At 52.7% G+C, this 27,531-nt stretch overlaps 11 protein-coding genes across 11 annotated transcripts; 5 read left to right on the top strand and 6 right to left on the bottom strand.

The window, feature by feature from the left end:
- Positions 1–853: 853 nt before the first annotated feature.
- J4E83_001142 (uncharacterized protein) lies at positions 854–2,949 on the top strand (the record flags this gene model as incomplete). Its single annotated transcript, XM_049328099.1, has 2 exons — positions 854–988; positions 1,045–2,949. The coding sequence occupies 2 exons, from the start codon at positions 854–856 to the stop codon at positions 2,947–2,949; spliced, it is 2,040 nt and encodes a 679-aa protein (XP_049192617.1).
- A 2,916-nt stretch (positions 2,950–5,865) lies between these two features.
- On the top strand, positions 5,866–7,611 carry J4E83_001141 (uncharacterized protein; the record flags this gene model as incomplete). Its single annotated transcript, XM_049328098.1, has 4 exons — positions 5,866–6,078; positions 6,128–6,555; positions 6,605–7,472; positions 7,528–7,611. The coding sequence occupies 4 exons, from the start codon at positions 5,866–5,868 to the stop codon at positions 7,609–7,611; spliced, it is 1,593 nt and encodes a 530-aa protein (XP_049192616.1).
- A 35-nt stretch (positions 7,612–7,646) lies between these two features.
- J4E83_001140 (uncharacterized protein) lies at positions 7,647–10,823 on the bottom strand (the record flags this gene model as incomplete). Its single annotated transcript, XM_049328097.1, has 4 exons — positions 7,647–9,343; positions 9,403–9,624; positions 9,674–10,287; positions 10,339–10,823. The coding sequence occupies 4 exons, from the start codon at positions 10,821–10,823 to the stop codon at positions 7,647–7,649; spliced, it is 3,018 nt and encodes a 1,005-aa protein (XP_049192615.1).
- A 977-nt stretch (positions 10,824–11,800) lies between these two features.
- On the bottom strand, positions 11,801–12,859 carry J4E83_001139 (uncharacterized protein; the record flags this gene model as incomplete). Its single annotated transcript, XM_049328096.1, has 3 exons — positions 11,801–12,291; positions 12,350–12,610; positions 12,676–12,859. The coding sequence occupies 3 exons, from the start codon at positions 12,857–12,859 to the stop codon at positions 11,801–11,803; spliced, it is 936 nt and encodes a 311-aa protein (XP_049192614.1).
- A 681-nt stretch (positions 12,860–13,540) lies between these two features.
- On the top strand, positions 13,541–14,593 carry J4E83_001138 (uncharacterized protein; the record flags this gene model as incomplete). The annotated part of the gene is made up of 1 exon (XM_049328095.1): positions 13,541–14,593. The coding sequence occupies one exon, from the start codon at positions 13,541–13,543 to the stop codon at positions 14,591–14,593; it is 1,053 nt and encodes a 350-aa protein (XP_049192613.1).
- Positions 14,594–15,257: 664 nt separating this feature from the next.
- On the top strand, positions 15,258–17,922 carry J4E83_001137 (uncharacterized protein; the record flags this gene model as incomplete). Its single annotated transcript, XM_049328094.1, has 2 exons — positions 15,258–15,282; positions 15,575–17,922. The coding sequence occupies 2 exons, from the start codon at positions 15,258–15,260 to the stop codon at positions 17,920–17,922; spliced, it is 2,373 nt and encodes a 790-aa protein (XP_049192612.1).
- Positions 17,923–18,057: 135 nt separating this feature from the next.
- J4E83_001136 (uncharacterized protein) lies at positions 18,058–19,274 on the bottom strand (the record flags this gene model as incomplete). The annotated part of the gene is made up of 2 exons (XM_049328093.1): positions 18,058–19,020; positions 19,071–19,274. The coding sequence occupies 2 exons, from the start codon at positions 19,272–19,274 to the stop codon at positions 18,058–18,060; spliced, it is 1,167 nt and encodes a 388-aa protein (XP_049192611.1).
- An 846-nt stretch (positions 19,275–20,120) lies between these two features.
- On the bottom strand, positions 20,121–21,491 carry J4E83_001135 (uncharacterized protein; the record flags this gene model as incomplete). Its single annotated transcript, XM_049328092.1, has 2 exons — positions 20,121–20,523; positions 20,575–21,491. The coding sequence occupies 2 exons, from the start codon at positions 21,489–21,491 to the stop codon at positions 20,121–20,123; spliced, it is 1,320 nt and encodes a 439-aa protein (XP_049192610.1).
- A 756-nt stretch (positions 21,492–22,247) lies between these two features.
- J4E83_001134 (uncharacterized protein) lies at positions 22,248–23,942 on the bottom strand (the record flags this gene model as incomplete). The annotated part of the gene is made up of 1 exon (XM_049328091.1): positions 22,248–23,942. The coding sequence occupies one exon, from the start codon at positions 23,940–23,942 to the stop codon at positions 22,248–22,250; it is 1,695 nt and encodes a 564-aa protein (XP_049192609.1).
- A 498-nt stretch (positions 23,943–24,440) lies between these two features.
- J4E83_001133 (uncharacterized protein) lies at positions 24,441–25,497 on the bottom strand (the record flags this gene model as incomplete). Its single annotated transcript, XM_049328090.1, has 2 exons — positions 24,441–25,342; positions 25,389–25,497. The coding sequence occupies 2 exons, from the start codon at positions 25,495–25,497 to the stop codon at positions 24,441–24,443; spliced, it is 1,011 nt and encodes a 336-aa protein (XP_049192608.1).
- Positions 25,498–25,889: 392 nt separating this feature from the next.
- On the top strand, positions 25,890–27,446 carry J4E83_001132 (uncharacterized protein; the record flags this gene model as incomplete). Its single annotated transcript, XM_049328089.1, has 1 exon — positions 25,890–27,446. The coding sequence occupies one exon, from the start codon at positions 25,890–25,892 to the stop codon at positions 27,444–27,446; it is 1,557 nt and encodes a 518-aa protein (XP_049192607.1).
- Between the last annotated feature and the right edge of the window lie 85 nt (positions 27,447–27,531).

Here is a 27,531-nt window from a genome sequence, read left to right as displayed (position 1 = left end):
ACAGAGCAGAATCTTTCACAGCGGAGAACGCTCACCCGAAAGACAGAAGCGCTGGCATACCCACCGCGGACTACTCCATCACTCCACATTGGAAGTTCCCGCGCTTTACTGTCGTGGGCATCTTTAGTGTTCAGACAAGAACAGGATCCCTGGGCGCCAAACCGTCTCATCTCGTACCGCTCGGAGGCTGGGACACACTAGTGCCAAAGTAGCAATTTAGCCGCGCATGAGGCCGACACGACATTTGACGGCGAAAGCACCGAGCTGCGATTGAGCGGAGACCCCAGCCTGACCCAGGTTCTTTCCCTAGCCTCGGCAAGTGGAGACGCCTTATGGCACCAATTCAGCTCCACAAGCAGCTCGACAGCAGTTGAAGACGATGCAATTGCTCTTGCGGACGCCGCGACCGAACATCTGCAATGCCATGCACGCACCGTGGATAGAAGTATTGGACATGCGCCGCCATTTCCATCAGCCAAGATGTCGGACATCACATAACGTCACTCGAGAGGGGTCGCTGCATCCGCCGGCATGGATGCATGGATCGTCAGGAACTAACCCTCGACTTCATCCAATTCTTCCGCTCGTCTACGCCTGAGTCCTCCAATGACGGGTGGCGCTACACAAGCTCTCTCGCCTACACGCCATCGATCCGGGAAATATCATGACGATTGTACCGACCCATGCATGCACATTGCTCTTGATTCTTCCCGTGGCCAAGGTCTGGCGTGGCTGGAGACCCGCGATGTTGGGGAACGGTTAGTGAGCCGGGATATGGGTGAAGGTATAAGGTCAGCCAGAGTGGACGATTTTTTTTGGGAGATCAGCAATTCATCGTCTTTTGATCGCAAAGATGGTGTTTCTCAAAGGGATTGCAGCTGCGGCCTGCGCCACTTCTGCGCTTGCTGCCGACATTATTGTCCAGAACTCTGGAGGCAATCAAACCGGGGCGTTTGGTCACTCTTACGGCTATGGCTTCCTTCACGAGGTAAATCATCGTCATCATCATCTATGCTAGAATTTCATGTACTGACATCTTCTCAGGATATCAACAACTCCGGTGATGGTGGCATCTACGCTGAGTTGATTCAGAACCGTGCTTTCCAGTACAGCCAGAACTACAGCGTTTCCACGGACCACTACTTCAGCGTCAATGGCGCTCAGCTTAGCATTCAAATGCTAGACGAGCCGCTGTCTGAGCAGTTGCCGGCATCCATGCGCGTCTCAGCTGGAAACGGAAGCTATGCCACCGGAAAGATTGGCTTCAAGAACGAGGGCTACTGGGGTATGGACGTCCGCCCGCAGACCTACACCGGCTCTTTCTGGGTCAAGGGCGCGTACAGCGGTGTGTTCACTGCATCGCTGGAATCAAACTTGACCAGCGATGTATTTGCATCAGTTGAAGTGCCGTCCAAGTCCGTTGCAGACGACTGGACCGAGCACACCTTCAAAATCGTTCCCGAAATGGCTGCGCCCAACTCCAACAACACCTTCTCTATCACTTTCGACGCTGCCGCAGCCAGCGCACTGGACTTCAACCTCATCTCCCTTTTCCCACCGACCTACAAGGGCCGCAAGAATGGTCTCCGTGTCGACATTGCTGAGGCTCTCGCCGACATGAACCCCAAGCTCCTCCGATTCCCAGGCGGTAACATGCTTGAGGGTCTCAGGAACGATTCTTACTGGGACTGGAAAGACTCTCTTGGTCCTCTGCGATACCGTCCTGGATTCCAGGGTGTATGGGGATACCAGCAGACTCACGGTCTTGGTCTCATGGAGTACCTTGAGTGGTCTGAGGACATGGGTCTCGAGATCGTTCTGGGTGTCTGGGCCGGTCTTGACTTGGACGGTGGTGTTACGCCCCAGGGAGACCTCGCGCCCTTCGTCAAGGATGCTCTTGACGAGATTGAGTTCGTTTGCGGTCCTGCCAACTCTACTTGGGGTGCACGCCGCGCTGAGCTCGGACACCCTGAGCCTTTTGAGCTGAACTACGTCGAGGTCGGTAACGAGGACTGGCTCGCTGGCTTCCCCGGTGGCTGGGAGTCTTACCGCGCATACCGTTTCCCCATGTTCTACAACGCCATCAGCAAGGCCTACCCTCACATCCAGGTCATTGCTTCAGCCGCATCTAGCGACCCTGCTGGAGACCCTCCGATCCACGGACCAAACGAGGACAACGGCCAGATTCTGCCTCTTGACGCGCTTGGTGACTACCACCCGTACCGCGAGCCTGATGAGCTCGTTTACGAGTTCAACCGATTCGACAACGACGCCGGCCACATTGTCGGTGAGGTCGCCGCCACCCACGTCAACGGCGGTATTCGCTGGGAGGGTGACTTGTACCCCTACCCATGGTGGCAGGGTGCCGTCGGTGAAGCGGTCTCTCTGATCGGATACGAGCGCAACTCCGACCGCATTCCCGGTACCTTCTACGCCCCCGTCTTGAAGAACAACAACCGTTTCCAGTGGCCCATTACTCTGATTCAGTTCGATGCCGACCCGAAGCGCACCACCAAGGCCGTTACCTGGTACTGCTGGAGTCTCTTTGCCCACCACCCCATCTCGCACACCCTCCCCACTCACTCCAACACCTCCTATGGACCCCTCTACTGGGGTGCTGGTTACGATGAGAACCGCAACGGCGCCATGGTCTGGAAGGGTGCTGTCTACAACACCACCGACCACGCTGACGTGCCTGTAAGCGTCCAGTTCCAGGGCGTTGCTCCGGGTACTATGGCCAACCTCACTTACCTTACCAACTCCGTTGGCGACCCATACATGTACAACGACCCCTTCACTGGCATCAACATCGTTAAGACCAACAACATGATGCTCACCGCCGGAAGCGATGGTGTGTTCCGCTTCAACCTGCCCGAACTTAGTGTTGCCGTGTTGGACACCGAGATCACCGGTGGAAACAGCACTGGCCACTATCGAAGACGGTTGTAGGAAACTACTTTCGAACTCGTAGTCACGTAGATAGTGTATGAATCAAGTAATATATATCACAACATCATTTCGACAACTTGAACATGAGGTGAAATTTCATGAGCACAAGACTTGTGGATTGATGTCTTGTCCACGGGTTTTTTTAACGCTTCATCTTATGCTACTGAGGTGGTTGTTCATTGGCTGGTAGAATATGTCCTATCTGTCAGGTCGAACACGGCACTGAGAAGGTGGTATCCAGTGCGAAAGCACAGCGACCTGCTCTCTTCCTTTCCGATGAGCTCAACACAACTCCGCAAAGTGCTGAGTACCCTTGCGCAGTCAGGGGGCGGAACCGGGGCGAGGAGCTGTACACAAGTTGACAGTGCAGCTGCGAAGAAGTCCAACATGTATGGTTGTGCAACTAATGCCAGATCTGTACCTTGCCCCGGGAGCGACAAGAAAAGTTGGTGGTACCCCATCGTCGCAAGGCTGCACTCAAGAAATGACAAATATGAGACCGGGTATAGACTCTGAGCATGATAGGCTATCGCGTACTGTCCGTGAAGGACTGATAGCGCACGACGAAAGAAAAGATCGAGCGCTAATCGTAGATTTTCGTTACCAGGCAATTCTGACGTTTGGCACATCAGCTGGCGTATCTCAAGGTCATATTGCGCCGCTTCGTCGTAGGTGATCTGGTCGTGCGCCGAGTTGATCCGGGAAAGAACTTGACGTATGAGTGAAAGCGAACGGGGCAGAATGGAGTCGAAGCAGTCTTCCAAGTTCGCTGGTGCGCAATGTTTCGTCTCGTTTGGAAAATCGTCCTGCGGGAGTACTGATTGCTGACCGGTGATCAACGACAGTTGTATGTCCATGTACACCACTACCACCCATAACTTCCGCCGAGCTTGTCTCTCGTGAGCAATTGCTGGCTCATCAAATCCAGCCATCCATTCCTTATGTAATACCATCATCATGGACAAGCGAACGACGAGGCCCATTACGTTCCAGCTGGTATCTAGAGCCCAGCAGGTTGCATAAGCCACCGACTTTGCAAGCACCATGAGACACAGCGTACTGATGTTTACGGTTGTTGGACGATACATGTATGCCGTCTGAGCTAAGCAAGCTTCGCTGGCGTAAAAGTATTCTGATGAAGCTGAGTCATTGCGGGTGGTGGCATAGGCGCCAAGGCCGAGTACTACGAAGTATTGGGCGAGCCAGCTGGAATCCTCTGTTGTCTGCGTATGGTGAAAACTCTCCATTTTTGACATGAATGTGAACCGGTCAAGGACCGGTAGACAAGGGTTATATACTCTGAAGTATGCATCGGCGTACAGCACTGCAGAAGCAGTGGAGTTTTGCAAAAGATCTTGTCTTTTATCAAGCGAAGCATAAGCTTGAGACTGCGGACTTCCGAAGGGGAAGTTGCCGGCTAGAGCGAAGTCACTCGAGCAATTTCCCGCAATGTGTTCTCGCATAGCCATAGTAAACGGGGGCGCCTCAAGACCGGGCAGTGTTTCTAGCTGTGGATGATCAGAGGTCAGGGAATTGAGCGAAACAGGCATGGAAACGGCTCACCCTATCTAGGAGAGCTCTGAAATGGCTAGAGCTTCGTCTTCTTAGAAACCAGGTAGCTACGACAAACTCGGGGTCCTCAAGCGCAAAGACAGAAGACGGTACAACTGTCTTCTCGGCTATCTTGACTCTGTGCGTATAGAGACATGTTGTCTCATACCCGGAGCGTGCGCATCTGCTACAAGGAGATCTTCTGTCGCACTTGATCTTGAGCTGGTGACATCTCGTGCAGGAAAAGCAAGCTCGAGCGCGTCTCTTTACGCGCGAATGAGGTGAAGAAGATGCAGATCTGCTATTGAAAGCTTCCTCCGAGCGATCAATAGCCCCAAGTGGTGGCGTTTCTGGAGCCTGTGCTTCGTAGATGCAATTGGCCTTCGCCTTGTTGCAGCGCGAGCACGCGGGTCGGAGTTTGTCGCATTGACGCTTGGCTGAACGGCAGCGGGTGCATGTCTGCACATCCCGAGCATGTGTCATGGTGGTTTATGGGAGCACCTTATACAAGGGAAAACCGGAAAACCCAGGAGCCTACGTCGCTGTTAGGCTACCAACTTCGCAAGCTTTTATCTTGATGTAGGCTCTTGGGTGTTCGGTTTTTTCCTTGAATGGGGTGGGAGGGTGGGAGAGGCGGTCGGGAGTAAGAGGGCAGATGCGGCCGCAACATCCCGAGGTCTTTATTAATCCTGTCTGAGTCAAAGGCGCGACCTATGAATCCTGCGCGTTGGGGCATGAGAGCGGAGGGAGAGGATGCGGGCGGCGGAGGTAATCGGTGCTATCTAGTGTCAACCGCACGCTAATCCCATAGAAACCTAGCGCGTCAGACATCTCGCGCTATCCCTCGCTGTGCCCCCTGATCTCCACGCGACTGACATCCGCCAACACGAACGCGTACCGCAACACAGAATGCGAATTCGCGGCCCTGCTGTCGTAAAGACAAGGGTCAAACTTTCGCCGACATGAGATCGATGAACACGTACACACATAAGACCATGAAGATACCTAGGTACTCAAGCTCGGCCACCTCGTTCGACATCCGCCTTCGTCTTCTTCGGCGTGAGGATTCCTGACATGGCTTCGAACACTGAAACCTAAGACCTTCGTTGGATTCAAACTGGTTCCCGATTTGACCCGACCCTTCTCTCCACCTTGCCTCCCGCTATGCCTTGGCCTCCAACTATACGCAATGTAGATGAGGCCGCCTAACCGATAGGCGACTGTCGGTTATATGGAAAAAGGTGTAGAAGAGCAGAAGATGTTGAAGAAGTATAAGATAGCGATGTACTCGCCAGTCAATCTTTTTGCATACCTATTAGTATCTGTCTACGTCTCTTCATTAACATCGATATCGTTATCGCCAACATGTCAATCACCGAGTCGAGCTCAAAAATGCGCGAGTCCATTGACATCGAGACTTCTGGATTACCACCGAAACATGCTGTCACCCAAGCTTACCAAGAGCTACTCACGGATCAGGCCTCTCAGCCAGACAAGATCTTCGTCACGGGTCACGAACTCCGGCATCTGGATCCAAACTTCGTATCACTAGATGAAGATACACAAGAACACCCTCGCGTAAGTGTGAGTAACTTTACTCCAGTCTCAGAGCTCACATGTGTTTTAGTCCTGGCCAACCGCCAAGAAAGTGCGCGCCACCGCAATCGTGGGAGGATGCTGTTTCATCTCGCCCTTCGCAAGCACCATTTTCGCACCGTCCATCCACCTAGTCATGAACGACCTGGGTATCACAGACAGTACCGTAGGCGCCTTGCAGGTTTCCATCTTCCTCTTCGCATTGGCGATCGGTCCACTCTTTCTTGCCCCACTCAGCGAACGATACGGCAGAGCAGCGATTATACACTTTGGCAATCTAGTCTTCGTTGCCTTCTCTCTTGGAGGTGGCTTCTCTCAAACTGCTGTTCAGTTCTCAGTTTGCCGGTTCTTTGCTGGACTCGGCGGGTCTGCTGCCATCGCGGTAGTCGGTGGTTTCGTATCTGACGTGTGGAATCTTGCTGCCCGTCCGAAGGCATCTGGACTCGTAATGCTTGGACCGTAAGTTTGCGATTGTACAATTTTTGGAGTCCTTGCTTACAAGTACCAGCGTCCTAGGGCCCGTCTTGGGCCCCGTATGTGGAGGCTGGATGTCAGAGCGGGTCTCGTGGCGATGGACTCTTTGGATACCCGCCATTGCCAGCGCCCTGCTTTCGATCGCCGGAATTCTCCTCCTCAATGAGTCCTACGCACCCAGGGTTCTACAAAACAAGCTACGAAGAGAACGGAAAACGAAGCCTAGCGCTGAGCTGTATACCGTACTGGATCTTCAGCCCCGTTTTAACGGCCCTACTGCGCTCGTCAACGCGTTCGTCCGACCCCTGGTATATCTAGCTCTCGATCCAGCGCTGTTGTTAGCCTCGCTCTTCTACTCAGTGGTGTTTGGTGTCGTATATCTGATCATCGTTACTTACGCTGATGTCTTTGGTCGCGGATATGGACACAGCGTTGGCATTGTGGGCACCGACTTCCTGGCAGCCGGCATTGGTATGCTCCTCGGTACATTCGCTACTATTCGCGCTATGGAAGCCATCTTTAAGCGAGACACAACATCCGGCCAAATGAAGTACAAGCCTGAGTCGAGACTCGTCAGCTGTCTTGTTGGTGGAACGTTGCTGGTTGGTGGGCTGTTCATGTACGGGTTCACGGCCACCAGGACGCACTATATGGTGCCACTGGTAGCCATCATGCTTATGATGGCCGGAGGCATGAACATCCAACTTGCGCTGCAGCTGTACGCTATCGACGCCTTCAAGTTCCCCGCTTCTGCAGTCGCGGCCATATCCTTCCTTCGCTGCATGTTCGCCGGCGCGTTTCCGTTGTTCGGAGAGAAGTTATTCGATACACTTGGCCTTGACTGGGGCGTGGGATTGCTGGGCTTTTTGGTGTTGGGTTTGGGGTTACCACTGGTATTACTGGTATGTGCAGATGCTTTCGCTTGTTATGTGACATTTTACTGACATGACCATGCAGCTTTACATCTATGGTGCAAAACTTCGGAAGAACGGCGCTGATCGCATGGAGCGTTTCGAGGGCTCCAAAGCAACCATACAGTAGCCCTTCTTAGAAGGAGCTGCCTGATATTTGTGCCCTCATGTATATCCCACCATCATCGTCTCTGGCGGCCCTAGGTAGCTGTCTTTGACCCCGCCCCTAGTATCTAGAACAAGCTTCTCCAAGTAAACCTCCGGACTATTGACACTCCATCGAAGCGTGTGTTTTCCTTCCGCTACTTCACCAAGACTGACCTTCCTCGTCCAAACCTGATTCATCACTTCACTGGTCCACTCCGGTGGCACATCGCCCGCGTCCTCCGGGTCACCCAACACACGCGTGAAGTTTTGAGGGGTGTCATCAAGGGAAAGCGAAAATTCCATGAGAAGATTAGGATCGGTATCTAGGCAGGCAGTAATGTATATCGTGGCGTTTAGGGCAGTGGTATGGTTGAAGAGATAAATATCATATTCGACAAATGCCTTGGTAGCGTCTTCAAGAGAAGCCCGAGCAGCATGGAACGGCCGTATTGCGATCGAGCCAGATTCGGTGCGCGAACCCAGGTAGGGAGTATGAGTAAATGATACCGTGTTGTTTGCAGTGCCGTTATGGAGCGACGAGCGCTGGTAGTGCGGGCTCTCAATGGAAATGTAACCGGCAGTTTCTGGGAAGCCTAGGAAATCGCCGGGTACTTTGAAATTGTTCACTGGAACATGTATGATGTCGTAGTATGGGTAAAATGATGGCGTTGATGTTACACCAACCTCTACAGTGTCGTTGTATCCTTCTGGCACCCGCGTCCAGTCGATGGTGATGTTGAGGCGTTGCTCGTCGACGGTCTGGTTGAGTTCACCAGAGCTTGGTGTTATCGATAGCCAATCCACCGGGATATCACCGAGCTGCCAGTCGAGCGGAACGCGGTAGTCACCTCGCATGAAGAGATCAATAGTCCGCTGACGAGGACCATAGGGACTCATCTCCGGTACCTTGGCTGGAGACTTGGTGAAAGGCATCGATGGATCGATTGACTCAGCCCATCGGCCCTGGTCGAGAGGACTATTGGAGCCCTCCGCATAGATACCAAGATTACCGACGGAGAACTGCATGTTTTGACGCAGCTGAACGAAAGAAAGATTCGAGACTATATCTCGGGATGGATTCATCCAGTTCTTGGGCTTTGTGGTGTCGAATGTTTCGAGTTTGGCCTGAGACATGATGTTCAGCCATTTCCCATTCAGGACAGCGTCGAAACCTTCAACTAGATCGTAGTCATATTCGAAGTCGGCCAAAATCTGATGAGCGAGGGCGTTTGCCGAGTTCCTTCGCTCCATAGCATGTCGGTAGTTCATTCCAGTGCGAACGTTTACTGCGTAGTATGTGGCGCCCGATACTAGGGGATAGAACAGTAGCTCGTAGAATGCGGCTTTGTGATCGTCCGGCATCTGGTCGTATAGTGTTTTCGTTCCGCGCGCAAGCGTGTTCCATCTTGTCAGGACCGTTTCCGCTTCATGATAGTTTAATACTGAATACGTGTCTGGTTGAACCATCTCAAAGCGGCGCATTCCAATGAGATAGTTGAACTCCATCAGTAGAGCCGCAATATCGTCTGCACGTTCCATGCCGAACTCCCTCTCGGCGTAGAGGCGCAGATACTCCGGTATCATGTCGAAGTCGAACTTCGAGATGTCCCAAGCCAAGTCCATAGCGAATCCAAAAGGTAACTCCAAAGGCTTGACATCACCAACATTGATGACCCAAACCTGGTTCGCATCGCGCCAGTAAGCTTGCAAAAGCTCTTTTAACACTTTCGACTGCGTCTATTAGGAAGAGATGAATCATGCAAGCTGCGCATACTGACCAGGCTGTTGGTATTTGACCACTTGTACGATCGCGGTCTACCAAAATACTCAAAGTGGAAGTAAACGCCAGCGCCGCCTTCCCTGGCAGTCTCGTTACCAGTGGGTAAGCGCAAAATCTGGCCATGGTTGTCATCGGGCATGATGATAGTGACATCATCGGGAGGGTTAAGTCCGGCTGCGTAATAGGTCGCCACTTCCTTATATATCGTCCATGCTTCTACACTTTGTCAGCGTGGCCTAAACCTTGTCTTAATTATTACTCTTACGGTTCACTTTCTGATCACCTAGAACTTCTTTGAAGATCTGACGCTCGACTTCAAACACTTCTCGAAGTATCTCCAAGGCATCGTCACCGACTATCGCGCTATCACTTGGGCCACGCATACCCAGCGTCACATAACTTTCGTTGTTTCCCATTCTGCGAATGCCCTCTTCCATAAAGCGCGTGACGTTGTCCTTGTTCAACCTCCAATCCCAGGGCCCGGTCTCAGTTGCGTTCCACTCATTGGTGGCTCTTTGCATCGGCTCGTGATGGCTGGTAGAGATTACGATACCGTAGTCGTTTGCGAGCTGCTGATTTCCTGGATCATCTGTAAAGAAAATATGACCTGGTGCTGGTGTTGTCGATCCCCACATGGCAGGCCACAGGTAGTTGGCTTTCAACCGGAGTAGTAAATCGAACACGTGGGCGTAGAACTCGGTGTCGAGAGGATAGTGGGAGGAGTTGTGTCGTGCAGCCCACCATGTTACTAATGCTGGTGCTTCGTCGTTGATGAAGAGCCCCCTATATTTGACTGATGGCGGGCCATGAACAGTGACCTTTGGTAGTGCGAAGATAGCGGCGTGTTTCTTCGTCGGGACATCCGCCCACCAATGGTATCTGTCGCAACCCATCAGTTCACGGTCAGAAATGCACGATAGAAGCACTTACGGAGACTGCCCACTTTGTTCGGCAAGCGTGTGAACACCAAAAATAGTACCGCGCTTATCGCTGCCCACAATGACCAGCGCCCGTTCCACTCCGGCTATTGGATCAGCGATCACAGCCGTTTTGAATACCTCCCACTTCCCCTCAAGATCTGATATGTCAAGACCTTTCTCGGAGGACAGATGACGGATGAGTCTCGAACCCACCGAGCCGACGATGATGCCCGTTGATGAAGTCGAAAACGTAGAGTTAGTAGTGGCGTTCTTGAGCGCGGGTCGGGTTCCAGCGATCTGCTCGAAGTCGTTCACCAGGCTATTTAGCGCAATGTGAATACCCACGAAATCATCTGCGTCAGCTATGACGGTAGCGCCAGCAACATCCAAGGCTTGATCTCCAGGCTCGAAGCCCACGAACTTCTCCTCGAGCAAAGCATGCGCCGTGTATTTCGAACAGGCACAGAAGGCCGCAAAGATCTTCACAACCCGCATCGCTGAAAGACGGGAAAGGTGTGTATGCTCCCACCTGAGCTACGAGGGATCAGTCTGGACATTATATCGACAACGTCGGTGTAATGAAGACTGCGCGGGGAACTTCCCCGTTATAGTAATCCTTTCTGCGGAGGATCTCCAGCCGCATCAGAATTTCCAGCATCCTCATGCGAGCGATACGAAGTTCCCCAGCTCTTGGCTATACAGCGGAGGGGCTTGCTCCTCCTTCGACTGCATGCTGGGGCAACCGATGTGATCATCTGGGGTCGCTAAACCCAGGGCGGGGTACAATATGTCTGTCGAATCTTTGAGCTCGGGTCAAAGCCATCCGCGACCGAACAATCAGGATAGCGTAGATCGCGTACGCTGCATCGTAAGATGGCTGCATCTTCAATGGGAGCAGCAAATGCGTGGGCGCGACCGCGTGTCTAGCGCGTCTTCTCCGCACTGCGCTGGATATTGGTGCTAGTCGAACTCGGGTACTATCATGGTCATGAATGAGCGGTTTGTGTATGAAAAAGAGTTTGTGATCACAGTAAAGCCTGGCGGTAATCTTCCGTGGTAGTTGGGAGCTGTCAAGTACATAGGATGGAATCGCGTGCGCGCTGATGACGTCACGTGCTCTAGCGCCGGTAACGCGCCGAGCTTTCCTAGGTTCCAAGCTGGGGGTCGCGGAACCCGAACGCGTCCTTCCACTGCCTAACACATTTTATCAGCATCCGCATCACGAAAATGTTTTTGCGATGTCTTTGCGCTATGCTTGCACTGTCTTGAGTCATCTGTATTTATTCTGAGTTTGTTTTGCAAGACCTGGGATTCGTCGCATTACGCCGATGAACCATCTCAATGACCAGCCGGAACCACGACCAGGCCGCCATCTGAGTTAACGGCGCACTCTATTCTCCGTTGATATTGGAGAGCTATACTTCGTGTGTGTCGCAAGCTCTACAGCAGCAGCTAACAAAACACTATATCAACTACCATGTGCTGTTACCCGATCTGGGCCTCGAGAAGCAGCTCGGCCCGCTGCACTTCAAGTCGAAGAAGTCCATCACCGTATCGGCATCCGTCGGGATGTCATGCGTTACACTCCCTGCCTCGTAGGCTTCAAACTTGTCGCCGTACCGAAACCTCGTCCATCCTTCGAAAGGAACGTCCTCCGTAATCTCCGTCGGTTTCTGGCTCACATCAAACACGCTCGTCCACTGTTTGATCTGCTCTCGGAAGTTTTGTGGATACAGTACGGTGTCTGCTGTGCCATGGAGAGTTTGGAACTTCGGTCGAAAGCCGCGATACGTGGGATATGCGTTGCGCACAAGAGCTGCCCATTGCGGTCCGTTCTTGACGATTTGGCCTCTAGCACATGCGTCACTCCAGACATCGAAGCCGTCGCCAGCAAAGCAGCCGAAGGGTACACCGGCCCATGCGCTTCCTGCTGCGAATACATCTGGATAACTACCAATCAGGACTGCGGAGATACGGAGTCAGCGTGTGTCTCACATGCATCTTATGCCGTCCGGTCTTACCGTTGGTCATCATCGCGCCTGAACTCGTTCCGGTAACGAAAACGCGGTCTTTGTCTGCATGGTACTTTTCCAAAGTCCAGCGCACCATGGATACAATGCCTAGCGCGTCGCCTCCTCCGTTATGGGTGAGCGACTCTTGGCTACTCACATCCCAGCATTGATCCGTGTTCAGCGTCGAAGTATTGGGATAGATCGAGATGAACCCATATTCGTCGCTAAGCGAAGCCCATGGCCGATAATCGAAGACCTGCTGGGCCGTGCCTAATGATGAGTGTACGAAGTCAGTAAACGTCTCACAGACAGTTCGTACACGGGGATAATCCCACCATGGCACCAATGGGGTGATACCAAGATCGGGGGATTTGGCGGCAGGTTGGCCGGCACGTAGATGAACATTGAGACATTGCGCGGGTTAGGGCCGAAGTCGGTGATCTCCGTGAGCTTTGAGGTGAGCTGCGCGGATGCCACAGCTGCGAAGAGCACAGGCAACATGGAGTTGAGGGCGAACATGGTGTCGACTGAGATGAAGGTTGATCGACCTAGTTCCGGAGTCCCTGCACCACGGAGGCTTCTTATAGCTATCCTCGACCGGAGTTCCACAGAAGCAAGTAGTACGGCGATCTATTCTGTACCCCGTTTCCAGCACCGGGTACATGGCGTTGCAGATCGCACTGCCGCGTACATCTGAGCATGCTCTACGTACCAACCATTCGTCTAGCCCTATCACGACACGGAGGAGAACTTATATTAACCAGCTTCTATCCTGCGATATTTCTCCGCAGCTGTTCCCCGTTAGCGTCAATTCCAAGCCTTGGATATGTCCACACCATGCATACGCCGGAATGCCCAGATCACATGCTATCGGCTGGACGCTCTAGTTTGTGCGAGAGCGCGGACGTGCCAAGCATGCAGTGGACTATATTTCGTCGCGCAATTATTCTTTCTTCCACCATGGTCACTGTGAAACGCTCCTGCGACCGCAATCGGGATTTCACAGCGCGCGATTCAACTCTCTTTATAGAACGGACGACTCCACTGGCACGATCGATATGTCCCCTTTCACAACGTCACAATGCATCGCGATATGGCCTCAATACGTAAATACCTCGAGTATGTCTGTTCTGGTCAGAAGGGAGTCATACTCTGGATCAACCGGAGGCCTTGCTACCATTTTTATTCATCGCGACAACGATGTTACCCTTGACACAAGATGAAGTCTTCCGGCAAATCAAACAAAAGGCCAAGCGCAAGCAACACGAAAAGACGGCGTTCACCTCTGGCGTTGTCACTAAGCTCCTGAAAGACTTGTACAATCCCGACCTACAGCGTAGCCTATTCTTCTACTCTCAGGACGAAAGCGGTATTCCCAGACGTAAAGTAGCTACACACGCAGCCGGTCGAAAACACTACTGCACGGTCGCTCTGCAAACCGCGTTCAACGCAGAACATTGGCATGACCAGACTAAGCCAGCAGCCTTCCGAGGTAACTGGCCTCCCAGCACAATTGAGGGTCTTATTGGAGACGTTGATGAGACCGAGTCCTGCATCGAGCCATGCCCCAATTGCGAAGCACCAGAAGATGTCGCACATTGTATGTGTGGATACAATGCATGGGTCAAGTATCTGCATGGCTTCTGGCTCTCTCACTTACTGCTACAGGACGTCGGTTCGCGCGGTCACGGTGTTTTTGCGCGCAAGGTGATTCACGACTCTACCATTGTAGGAGAGTATGCAGGCCAGATCATACCTTTCAAAGACGATGGAACTCCAGCTCATGGACAAGATGCTTATCGCGTCGGGATCTCGATCGGTAAACCAAACTTTGACCAAACTCAGACACACGCCACAGCTTCTATAGACGCTCTTCATACCGGAGGTGTGACTCGCTTCATCAACCACTCTTGCAATCCGAATACGGAATTTGTAGAGATGGTGTGTTCTATGGAGCGTCGAGCCGTTTATGTAGTCACAAAGCGAAAAGTCCCTATCGGCGAAGAGCTGACATTAGACTACGGTCCGAAATGGTTCAAGGATGACCAGTACTGTCTATGTGATACGGCTGACTGTAGGAACCCACGCAAGATATCCGAGAATGCCGATGCATCCGAGGTAAAGGTCAGCGGAGATGAGACCGCGGACGAAGGTGGGGACGAGGATGATCCGGGGGATACCTCGACAGCGTCCGATGATAGCGCAAGTTCCAGCGAAGCATCTGATATATGTGCTCATAGCCCTGCTTTTTGAGTAGCTAACACAGATTCCTTAACTTATACGGAAAGAACGAGATGTCCGCGTTCAATCTACCAAAGAGCCGTCCTTCCGTTGATCAAAAGTGGGTCAACGATCTTCTTTTACTGGAAAGCCTCACCAATAACTCACTACCCAAATTCAAGCTTAGTCGCGCGTCCATACGAAGGCTACGTCAAGAGTGCGCGGAACTCAAGATCGGCTCAATTAGGCCGTCGCGCGGGCAGACAGCTATTCGGCCCTTCTCCACGTGGGCCGTCATTCGGAGGTAACGGAACAATGACAACCCGAAAACTGGGGAGCCTGAACGCGGTCGGAGGTGCCGACATGAGATGATAAAATGACAACGGGCGTTCTCCGGTCGCGCAACTCGACCCCGAAGTCTCTCCATTCGCGAGATCATGTGCGCACGAGCTCTTCCGACAAAACCGCCCTTGTATTGCGCCGTTTGGGACTACCTAGTAACGGTTGCCCTTAGCGCAATGCGTGGGGTACAATAACTTCCTATGGCAAGCTTTGTTCCTCATCTCACACGATCACAATCACAGCTGGATCAGATTGCGCTGCAGAATGGCTAACCGGCAGCAGCCCTCTCTTTTGCGACTGCTCTTTTGGGTGACGGTCTTCGAGTCGGCACCATTTGTTTTGTCAACATCAAGTCATGGCAGATCTCAAGAACCGTTATGGTCCTTCGTAGATCCGTTGGTGGGCACGGTAGGCCCAAAACCTGGTTCCGCCATCGCAGGCGGTAATTCCTTTCCCGGCGCAAGTTTACCATGGGCGATGGCAAAGCCAGGCATCGACACGAGCTACATTGGGCTTCCAAATGGCAGTGCAGTGGACGCCAATGCTGGATACACGCCTTTGGGGAATGTAACAGCAGTGAGCATGACGCACGTCAGCGGATCTGGCGGAGCTCCAACTTGTCAGTCCTCTGCTTGCGCCTACGGGACGCCTACGAGTATTAACAAGATCTAGATGGATTGATCTCGCAGATGCCGCTGTATGACAATCTCGAGTCTATTAACCTTGCCGACAACATGACCTATGCCCAGAACCGCAGTCTGGAATTGGAGTCAGCAACAGTGGGCCTCTTCACTACGACTCTACAGAACGGCATCAAGATCGAGATCACTTCTGGCAACCATACCGGATTCATGCGATACACGTTCCCTCAACCAGAAGTCCCTTCAAACAACCTTTCCACTGTCAGCGTTGATTCCACGATGGCAGGCGCCTTGTCAGCCAACGAGCACGATGCACATGTCCTAGTCGACCTCACACACGTGTTGCCAGCCTATTCTTCGATGGCCTACTCTCAAAAGTTCCTGCACGGGCAGCTACATGTCGGATCTTCCTCGAACGGATTGCCATCATACCATGGATCAGCGACCTACACGGGTGGCTGGCCGCAGCCTGAAAGTCATACGATCCATTTCTGCGGAAACTTTAGTGTGCCTGCAGGATCTGTGCTCACCCCAACATCCGACTATGTTCAGGGAGAACTTCCCAGTACTCCCGGCGCTGGTACGTTTAGCTGGCAGTACAACCCTTATTCGCCACCAAGCTTCAAGTCTCGTCCTGTGCCGCGCGCGTATGCTGACGTCCGGTCCTATGCTGGGAGCGGAATGGGCCTTGGCGCTCTTTTCAGCTGGTCGCCTAAGGAGCAGCGAGTCAACGGCACCCTTACTCTGGAGGCCAAATTGGGCATTTCGTATATTAGTGCTGCACAAGCATGCTCTCACGTGGAAAAGGAGCTTCCTGATGCGAAATCTTTTGAAGATGTCGTTGACGAAGGAAGGCAAGTATGGGAAGAGAAAATCTTGAGCAAGATTCAGATCGGAGACGATGGCCATTCGACAAGCAACAATAAAACTTTGAAGAGGATGCTTTACTCTGGGCTGTATCAAACAGGTCTGATGCCAACCGACAAGACCGGCGAATGCCCTAATTGGGAGTCAAACGAGGCTAAGCCATATTACGACGACCACTATACGCTGTGGGACACTTATCGTACCCTTCTACCCTTGTACCACCTGGTCTTCACGAAGCCGTACTCGCGCATTCTCTCTGGTCTCATTTCTATCTTCACCGAAGAGGGTTACCTACCAGCCGGCCGCGCAGCAAACTGGAATGGTCGTGTTCAGGGCGGCACGCACGCAGACATGGTCTTAGCGGACGGTTTCGTCAAGAGCGTCCAAGCACTTGCCGGCGAAACTGGTCGAGGCGAGCTCGACAGTGGGATCGACTGGCAAGAGGCCTACAAAGCAGTAATGAAAGATGCGAACGTGTTGCCCGAGCGCAATGTTGATCCGGTCGCCTTCGACGGCGCCACCAAGGAAGGTAGAGGAGCCCTGGACGATTATCTCTCCCTTCGCTTCATCACGCGCAATCACACCCGCAGTGTTTCTCGTGGCGTCGAGTACCCGCAGAACGACTTCGCGATCTACAGCATGGCAGCTGGGCTTAAGAAGTCCCAGGAAGACGTCGATGAGATGCGCGAACGAGCAAGCTGGTGGCAGAACCAATGGAATCCCATGGCAAACACAGCCCTGAACGGAACGGGTACGTTCACTGGCTTCCCAGGCCCTAGAAACGCGGATGGGACGTGGAACACCACGGCGTATGACCCGCTCAGCTGTGGAACATGCGGTTGGGACGCAGACATCTACGAAGCCAAGGTTTGGGAGACTGCATTCAGTGTCGCACCACACGACATGGCCAAAGTCATAGATCTGATGGGCGGCGACGAGGCTTTCGTCCGTCGGCTAGACGCCTCTTTCATTTCAGGCTTTGGCACATCAGTCGGCGCAAACAACGATGCCGGCTCTGCTCTCTTCAACCCAGGAAATGAACCGTCCTTCGCAACGCCATTCCTCTACAACTACGTACCTGGCATGAACTGGATGACGGTCAATCGGACTCGAGCTATCGTCGACGACTTCTATAGCGACGACCGTAACGGATACCCGGGAAACATCGACGGTGGCGCTCTACCCAGTTGGTTGGTGTTCAATCTCATGGGCATGTATCCGGTGTCTGCCCAGCCGCTTTACCTTCTTTCTGCTCCCCGGTTCTCTTGGCTCAAGGTCTCGCTCTTTAGTGGAACGGCAGTCGAGACGTCGTTGACTATCCGGGCCCAGAACCTGTCAAGCACAAGCTATTACCCGCAAAAGGTTATCTGGAACGGGCAGGAGCTCGATCGAGCTTGGTTGAAGCACAGCGAGATTGCGGAGGGAGGCGAGTTGGTGTTCTATATGGGTGAAGAGCCTAAGAAGTGGGACGTTGGTGAGCGACCGTGGTCACTGTCGACATCGTCGCTGTAGGCATTGTCACATGAGTCGCAATCTAGAAGAAAACCTTTTAGGGTAGAAATATACATTGTATTGAAAGCCATCTAGTTTCGAAAGTTCAACAGCGCGAGTGCAACAAGAGGCGACACGATTTCAGATCCCTTCACCTTACCAGCCGGCCTGCCCTCCATTGACTAAGAGTGTATCTACGACTTTGCCGTGCAACAAGGCTTCGACAGTGACTAGCCCAGACGGGACATCTTTCAGGATAACCTGCCCCCGGCAAAGTGTACATACCCTCTTTTCCTCTATCGCCTTGCTCACTACCACATCCATCCCATTAATTTTCGGCGCCAGCGTTCCATGCTGTGTTAATGGCGCGGCAATGTGAACGGTTAAGTCTTCACACGACCTAAACCTGGTGCACAGGGCAATTGTCGCGTTGAGTGCTGTGCCGCTCAGAACTGTTAGGCTTGGAACGACGAATGCCTGGCTATCGATCCGAAAAGTCTGTTCCGGTACTTCGGGTGCCTGGACGGAGAAAGACGTGGCATTTTGAATGGCGGGTCCAGAAAGCGAGAACGGGAAGTACGTCGTTGTCCCGTATGCATCACCACTGCGACCAGAAACTGAGCTTCCCGTCTCGGCTTCTGGTTCAAGTTCTGACTCGTCGTCGCTCACGCGAAGAGTCAGTGATCGCGGGGATGAGCTGCCTGCCGGTGTGAGGAATCTGATCTTGCCCGAAAGGATCAACTTTCCGTCCTCGCTGAAGTCGTAGGTGACATTCACAGGCTTGACCGGCATGACAGTAATTGGCTCGGAGAGCTGAACACCAATAGGTACGGTGTTGATGGCTCGGCCCATGAGATCGGCACACGTAGCAAGAAACCCGGCTCCTTGCGCGAAGAGAGTGCGCATCGTCGAGTTTTTATCGCTCTCGTAAAGTCGTTTATCGGAGTTCATCGTGTCGTTGTAAGAGTTCACCAATGGTCCTCCCTTGGTCCCTGTACCGTTCAAGTATTCGCCGAGGACGTTTGGATCGAAGACGCCGCGTGTAGCGTCGAAGTTACTACCGCCATTCGTGTTATTGGGCGTGACGAAGCTCTCGTCTACAGCCTCCGGGAAGCCGCCCTATACCGATGAGTGAGTACTGTTCAATCGAATAGCAGCTAGAGACCTACGTGGTGTACGCTGCCCATAGTGTGACCGCAAGCCGTGAGCCCAATAGCATCCACCTTGTCGAACCCCGCGCGCTCGAAGAAAAGTAACGTCTCTTCTAGATCCGTCTCTGGTGCTGGGACGCCCGTCGTCTTTCCTGCTTCAATCGCATCAACGCGGCCAGGTCGAAACGGCATCTGCGCGCCTCCGCATAGATTATTCGACATGACCGTGCCGAGTGCAACAAGATCGGCCACTACCGCTCCGTCAGTACCACTTCCATCACCAAACACTCATCAAGAGCGATGCACTCACTAGAAACCCCCTCGCCAACAAACGGACACCAAAACGAAAAGCTATCGTTAAACGCACTGCCCTTATTCTCTTCCCTCGCCGTTTCGAACCCAATACTAGCATCGATACCTCCCGTACCAGCACTCACATTGGCGGTGATAAAGTCGTGAAACATGACGCGCATCCATTGGGCAGCTGTGGTGCGACCACTATTGCGCCCTGTAGAACCGGTCTGCGAAACATAATTCGTGCAAGGGGTGATTGCTGAAGAGAAATTGGAAGCGTAGGCGCCCCAGTTGTCGACGAGGATATGTTCGAGGAAGGAGAGTGCGGGTGTGGGGTAGTAAAACGCGGCGCGTGTTATTGGGAGAGTGCAGAGGATTGAGAGGAAAGAGGTGGTGGAGGCGAAGAGTAGCATTTTCGCTTCCAGGTAGGCACTGAATCTATGACTAGGATGCTAGTAGTATTCCAGAGTATGCTGACGGTATCTCATCTTATATATCGTCTTCGTTCCATACTGTGTCCGCTGACAATGGAATATTTCCTCTTCGAGATGCTGTGTAACACGACAGCTATCAAGTGATCCAGATCTTCAGAATGCTGCCTCATGCGCAACTATCACTAAAGATCTAACCGGTGGCAGTATGTGATTGGCTGCGTAGACAACACCGATCCAGCGTGCATGGTTGGGCGTGATTCGATAAGCCACGGTAAGCTGATATTCTTCTACCACCACCTGCCTTTCAGGAAGTTCAGAGTCGAGGTTTTCCCGTCGAACCTCATACTCTGCCTGCAGCCCACATGCTACCCAACTTGAGCCATCGTGTGGCGATAAGAGCTACGGCACCCACACCCATTACGCCTGCCGCGCAGAACCACACACCCTTGAAGTTCTCTACCGCACCATTCCCCTCGCCCTTGAGTACGCCCATGGCAGGGTTACCGAGCAGCCCGCCGAAAGCAGCAACAAGATACGCCAATCCGAGACGTACGCCAATTGAGGCCTTGTTGGGAGAGAGATTCGTAATTGTGGGCCCGGGAATAATTATTACGCCGCCAGAAAGGAAGCCGTACACGATGCTGATAGCGATGAGACCGTTCAATTCCTGAGCGAGGGGTAGCATACAGAGGGTGATGATGCAGGCGACAGTGAGAGGAAGTAGGGTGTTGACACCGCCGTACCTAGAGTTGTGAGTACTGGGCTATCGCAAAGATTGAGTGATGAGAACGTACCTGTCGGCGATGAAGTTTGGAACAAAACGCCCAAAGATATTGGCGGCGTTCATGATCGACAACAAGTTGAATGCCATGTCCTTCGACACACCGAGCTTGATAGCGTACTCTTGGATGAAGAAGAACGGCACGAACGAGGACGCGACGAACAGCGTGAACGCGACGACGAAGATTGTGTATGGCAGATCCTTGAAGTGGTGAAAGCCAAAGCTGGAGCCCTTGGATCCGTACTGAAGCTGCAAGCGCATCACCACAAAAGCGACGGCGTTGGTGACCAATATGATGAGCGCAAAGATGCGAACAGCCCACGCGAATCCGACGCTGAGAAAGAGCGAGCGCAAAGAGAGAGTGTAAGCGATACCAGCAACACTAGCACCAGTCGATGCAAGACCAGTGGCCAGCATGCGTTTCTTCTCGAAGAACATGGCTAGTACAGCGACGGGCACTATCGCCATCAAACCGCTGCCAATGCCCATGCATACTCCTTGAGCGAAAAAGATAGCCCAATAGCTCTTGAAGAAAGAAGTCAGGATCAAACCCAGTACCTCGAGGCCCGTGCCAACAGCGATGATACTTTTGAGGTACCCCCGATCAAGTAGCGCACCGCCAGGCAAACAACCGATAGTAGTGAAGAAAAGCTGAATCGATCCGATCCAGGCAATACGCGACGCATCCTGCTCCGGCATCAAGGTATCGACGTAGTATGTTTGGAAGACGCCGAATGCATTCGGTAAACCCCAACTGTTCGCGAACAGAATGAATCCACCAAGAACCTGCATCCACGCCACTTTGCCATGATCAACAGGGTAATCCTCATTAGCTTGCGCACTCGCTGTGATCTCGTGCGAAAGCAGCTGTTGTGTTCTTTCACGCTGCGTCTCGTGGTATGAGAGCAGACTCTCTCTTTCGGGATCCATGGTTTTTGTATGGGAATCTGTAGGGTATTTCGATAGTGATGATAGTGTCTAATAATTGGGCGCTGGTGTGTAAGCTGGCCGTGCCATGTAGCAGCTGGATTTTCTCAGGGTCGATGCTTGATGGGGCGCTAGCGGGTAGCATGCCGCGGAGGATCGTCACTTTTAGTCATGAAACTGCAGGTACAGGTCCGAGCGGTGAAGGTAATCGCGCAAGCGAGGCACGATCGCGTTTGCTGCGACCTCTTTCGCATCCCTTCCATATTTAATAGGCGGATTTAGTCATCGTGTATCTCGTGTGTGTTGCGGGAGTCGTAAGTAGCTCGTTGTTAATAGGTTATTGCGGTACTATAGGATAGGATAGGACTAGATTTCAAAATTTTCGCACACACTGTGTGAGTTAAAGGAGAGTATAGAAGCTTCGTCTTCGCAACTCTTCTCCCTCTCTTATACACAACATGGTGCGCCTCACTACCCAGTCCGTCGCCCTCCTCATTCGCGTTTGCTGCGAAGCCGGGAGCAAACAACACGAATCAGGAATAATGGAGACATCAAAGGACGTTTATGCAGTATGCATAAGTAGTCCGATTGAGGACGCCCTGAGATGGTGATTTAGGTTACATTCGACACTTGTAGCCACTCTGGCCACATCACAAACACCCTCGCCTTGTTCTCTTCACTTCCTTCGTCGTCACGAGGGTAACTCCCTATTCGATGCCAGACCACCTATAAAGATCCGACACTCTGAACAAAGCCTATCTACCTGAGCTCTTCCTGAGCAGGACCCTGTGTACCAGCTATCCGCGCAGACTGCGAGAGAGTGCACACACATATCACCACGGTCAAGAGGCAGAGCGCACCTCCGTAGGCCAGGCCAAACCCGGTAAGACGGCGAGAGAAGATGTCACGCCAGGTGACGACCTTGCCCGGCCTATATGACGAGTCGACCAACCATCTAGCATCTTCTAATCCAGCCCTGAAGCGCTCCATGTCGGCTTTTGTAAGACTGATCATGATCTCATACGGCTCCCCCTCTTGTCCTTCTTTGTCTTCTTCTCTGGGCAAGACCACGATGCCACCTTCGCTGACCCACGCCGCTCGCCGAATAGCAGTTGCATTTGGCTTGCTCGTGCCCGGGATGCACCACTCTCTGTCAGCTCCCATCCTTTGCCAGCTAGTGATGTATAGGTCTGGACCTTTCGGAAACTTCAAAAGCGATTGCTGCGCTTCGGCAGGGTTAGTAAGGACGCTGTTGATCTGGGTGACTGCCCATGTCGCGTTGATGGCGTGCAGAGCATCTGTGATCTTAGCTGCGATGTCCTCAAGAGAGGCCGCAGCGCCATCAAAATCCAAGGTGGGGGTAGCAGACAGTACCAGGTTGCCGAGATAATCTTGGGATGAGAAGGGCAGTGGAAGGAACTTTCTGAGGTCCACAACAACGGCAAGGGTCGACTGCGTGTTACCCGAAGCGGTGATCGATTTCGAGCGAGCACGTATGACATTTGCCCAGACGATGGCTGACAATACGGTGAAGTTTGATACACGCTTCCCAATCTTTATGGATAGCTCGTTGCGGAGCTCTTCGATAGCTTGCGATGAGAAGCGAAACATTTCAGCGACGACTTTGTTGGATCCTTCATCCGGCCCTTTGCGAAGCTCAAAGCGCTTAGCGAATGGCTTCTCGGGTGCGTTGGTAGACTGGCCTGCCGCATCGGCTTCCTGGACCAGCGTTGCGAGCGCTCGACGCGCTGATGACGGGTCTGGTATGACGTTCCATTCTTTGACAATATCCTTCAAGGGTTGGAGCTGATCCTTGTAGCTTGGTACGCGATAGTATCTGGCAGGCGGCCGAACTGGCGGTAGTTTGTTCTTCTCAGCATTGAGTGCTCGTACTGCATCAGACCAAACCTTTTGGATCCTTCCGTTGCCCGTGCCATCGACAACGGCATGATACCACCAGGCGCTCAGTATCAAACCTCCGGGGATGAATGTAGCCTGGGCCGCGAAGGTTGGCAATGGTCCTTTCGAAAAGCTTGTCATCCTTTCGGCATACGCATCTTCGCCCAGTCCAGCGTGGTGTTTCAGCTCGTTTGGGCAGAAGATGGTAGCGGGCAACTCGTCTGGAAGAAAGGCGTCTTTTGCAAGTGAATCGTAGTCATGCTGAGCATCATCGTAACTGACTGTGAATATACGGCGTGCTTCGGCTTCGAGATCGATAGGGTCGGGGTATTGCACACGGAGAAGGTCGGTAGAGGGGTCTAAGTCCACAGTGCCAGCAAGATATGGAAACTTTTTCAGAACTTCTTTGAAGCCATTGTGCAGCGCCTCTTTTGCTTCATGGGCGCGACTGATGTCCGGAAAGGGAAATATGATGTAGTAGCGGCCATACACGCGGATGTGGGGCTGCTGATCGAGGTGAGATAACTCTAGCTCTTTTGGAGTGCCGGTTGGCATTGCGGGGGTAGTGGTCTGGAAAAGTTGACGAAAGTAGGCTTTCTTCGTGTTGGGCTGGACTCGGAGGCGAAGGCTTTTAGGGTCCGTTGTAGTGGAATGTCGGTGGTCGAGGCGCAGGTAGCTGTGCGAGAATCTCCAAGGGCACTCCATGAGAACCTGCCGGCGAGTATAAATGCTTCGCGGTGCTGTGAAGTCGCACTCTGTAGAGGTGAAACAGGTGAATGCATTGCCTTGTGCGTTGTATTGGCTCTTCGATGTGACGGTACTGGTGAAGGCATCTTGTGCGTTGGTAGTTGCAGACGGATGCTCTGACTGATATGCAGTACATAACAAACAAAAAGCATGGAACCCAAATCTCCGAGCTTTGACATCATTCCGACCATGCACTGGCGATCCTATTGCACGGTGTGCTTGCCGACACTAGAGCTATTGGGCACGGTGCGCGAACCGTTGTCCGAGTCGCGTGGCATGATATTCAGCGGTTGGCACAGATTAGCTTCATGCCGCATGTCGCTCGAGCCCGATCATAGCGGACTGATCAACCTGCCCGCCCAACACACCAGCCTTCTGCAGTATGCCAACGGTCTTGTTCACAACCTCCTTGTCAACGCCCTTCACATCTTTGGCGAAGCGAACAGTCTTCAACCACTCTCGCGCGTCCTCTTCCGAGTAATCGAGCTTGGTGCTAATGTACTGGACGGCCTCTTCTTGGTTCTCCTCGAAGTGTTTGACTCCCTTGTTGATCTTGTCCATGACGTCCTCGAGTTCCCCAGTAAGCACTGGCTTGCTGGCGTTGGGTGCCGAACTCCAGTTCTTCGGGTTCAATAGATGGTTTGCGGCGACGATCTTCCACGAGGACCAGGGTGTGTAGATCTCGCCGATGCGCTTGATCTCGCCGTTGTCGTAGTAGCGCTTCGACGTGAAGTGCTCCCACATAAAGAAGTCGGCCGTGCTGTCGTTGACCCCATCGCGGAGGTTCGCAAACGTGTTCAGCACCTCGACGGGGAATGGTGGGCTGTTGGGCGAAGTGTCGAGCCACCCTTGCTGGTCGGCAAGCACGAAGCTCATCACGTAGCTGCCACTTCCTATCCTGGACACGCCGACTTTCTTGCCTTTGAGGTCTTGTATTCCGTTGAGCTCATCCCTCTTGGCGCCTGTGGATATGGCCCAGCAGAGCGGAGTCTCGACGTATGTCCCCACCACGCTGAAGCCAGCGTCCTGCTTAGCCGCCTGTGCTTTTCCCAGTGCCGCTATCCAGCCTTCGGTAAGGCCAACTCCGATATCAATTTCGTCGGCTTGCAGCGCCGTGACCATGTGTCCTGTGCCACTTGGGAACGGGAGGAGCTTCGCGTCCAGGCCGTAGTGCTTCTTCGCGAACTCGAGCGGTGTGGAGAAGTGTTCTGTTTCCGTCAGCAGGTGATGCGACAGTATTGATGACGCGCCTACCTGGCACGAAGCCGATGCGCAGTGGTGCCATGGCTGCAATCTTGGTTGAGAAGCTTCGGACTGGTCGTGGGGCTGGTGAAACGCGTGCAAGTCGCAGTGTGCGTAGCATTGCTGGAGAGGAATGGGAGAAGAGGAGACGACTACTTGAATGAGGGGTGTATCGGTCAAGGAGTGTGAGTTAATAGAGTTTCGGTAGGGCCGAATCATCAGTTGACACACCGGTGGTATGCGCAAGCTCATGTCACATGAAGCTGCCCGAGCCCTGGAGGTCGATGATGCGCGTCAGCCTAGTTCAGATCGGAAGGCCATTCCGAAGAGCTCCGATCCTCGCTTTCCAACCCCACCTGGGCATGTCTCGGCGTCGTTCCATCTCATCAACTCCTTCCCATGATCTCCTTGCTGTTTTCAAGATACCCTGTTCCTAGAGTTTCTGTTGCGTCCTCGCGTACTTCGCTATCATTTCGTCACTCCCGTCCTATTACCCTTCTAAAATTTGCTACGATGTCTTCCAATAGCAATAGAACATCAATAAGAGCTAGGACGATAGCCATTGTAGGCGCTGGACCATCGGGTGTGGCGGCAGCAAAATACCTCCGAGCTGAGAAGACTTTTGATAAGATCGTGCTGTTTGAACAACGGAGTCGATCAGGTGGGATCTGGATATATACAGGCGATCAGCGGGACGAGAACCTCTTCGTTATACCTCAGACCAACCCCAATAAAGACGTTCAAAAACCAGAGTGGCAATCCAAAGATGCTGTAGTGAACGGGAACATTGATACGAATGGCATCAACGCAACTCCGAAAATTCCCTCCTTTTTGTCGCCAATGTACGAAAAGCTCGAAACGAATATACCTAGAGGACTAATGGGCTTCCAAGACCTGGACTGGCCCGCGGAAAGTCAACTCTTTCCTACTCATGAGACAGTACTAAAATATATCGACGATTACTCCGCGGATGTGCAAGACCTTGTTCGATACTGTACACAAGTCATCAATGTCAGCCCAATAGATCCCAAGGTCGCCAGTAGCCCGTGGAAAGTCACTACACGGAACTTGCTTACGAACGAAGATACTTCCGAAGCCTATGATGCAGTTATTGTAGCGAATGGCCACTTCATAGTTCCCTACATACCACCCATGGCCGGTATCAAAGAGTGGGCTGCACAGCACCCCGGGCGCATCAGCCACTCAAAGTACTACCGCAAACCAGAAGACTTCACCGGAAAGAAAACAATCGTCGTAGGCAATTCAGCATCTGGCGCAGATGTCAGCGCTCAGATCGCTGAGTTCTGTCAAAAGCCTTTATTGTGGTCGACCAGGTCGCAATCCATGTTCAGCGCAACCCACGGAACAGCAGGTGAAGATCAAAAGAGACGAGAAGTTCCGCCCATCAAACAGTTTCTCCCTAACAGCAGAGGCGTGATGTTCGAAGACGGAACAGAAGAACACGATATCGATGCCATAGTCTTTGCTACTGGGTACTTCTACAGCCTGCCCTTCCTGCAGGATGTAGAACCTAAACTCATTACCACTGGCGAGAGAGTAAACCATACATACCAACACCTCTTCTACGCACCGCGACCGACCCTGAGTTTCCTCGCCCTCAACCAACGCGTTATCCCCTTCCCAATAGCAGAAGCGCAATCTGCCGCTCTCGCGCGCGTATACTCCGGTCGTCTTTCGCTCCCCTCATGTCAAGAAATGCGTGACTGGGAGAAGAGCATCGAGGAGGAAATGGGCGCTGGACGAAACTTCCATCTCCTGCCTTTCCCCAAGGATGCCAACTACATCAACGCAATGAGCCAGTGGGCATTGAGCGCTGAGAGCAAAGAGGGATTGGAAAATGGAGGCAAAGGAAAGACTCCGCCGATCTGGGGTGAGTGGGAGTACTGGTGTCGCGAAAATTTCCCAAAGATACGGCAGGCATTTGGAAAGATGGGGGAGAAGAGGAGGGAGATTAGAGATGTGAAGGAGCTAGGCTTTGACTTTGAAGAGTACCAGAAAGAGCAAGCACGACAGAAAGATATGGACAAGAAAGGCGAGGAGCTAATATAACAAACAATACAGTAGCTATCGGCAATTTCAACGTCTCGTATCATTCAAAAAGCCTATACAGGCTCTACCACACATCCATAACCCA

The sequence above is a fragment of the Alternaria metachromatica genome (genome assembly GCF_023757995.1).
Source record: "Alternaria metachromatica strain BMP 0045 chromosome Unknown scaffold_2, whole genome shotgun sequence".
In the NCBI taxonomy this organism is placed as follows: Eukaryota; Fungi; Ascomycota; class Dothideomycetes; order Pleosporales; family Pleosporaceae; genus Alternaria; species Alternaria metachromatica.
The sequence above is the reverse complement of the archived record's forward strand: the minus strand, read 5'-3'. Positions and strand labels throughout refer to the sequence as shown.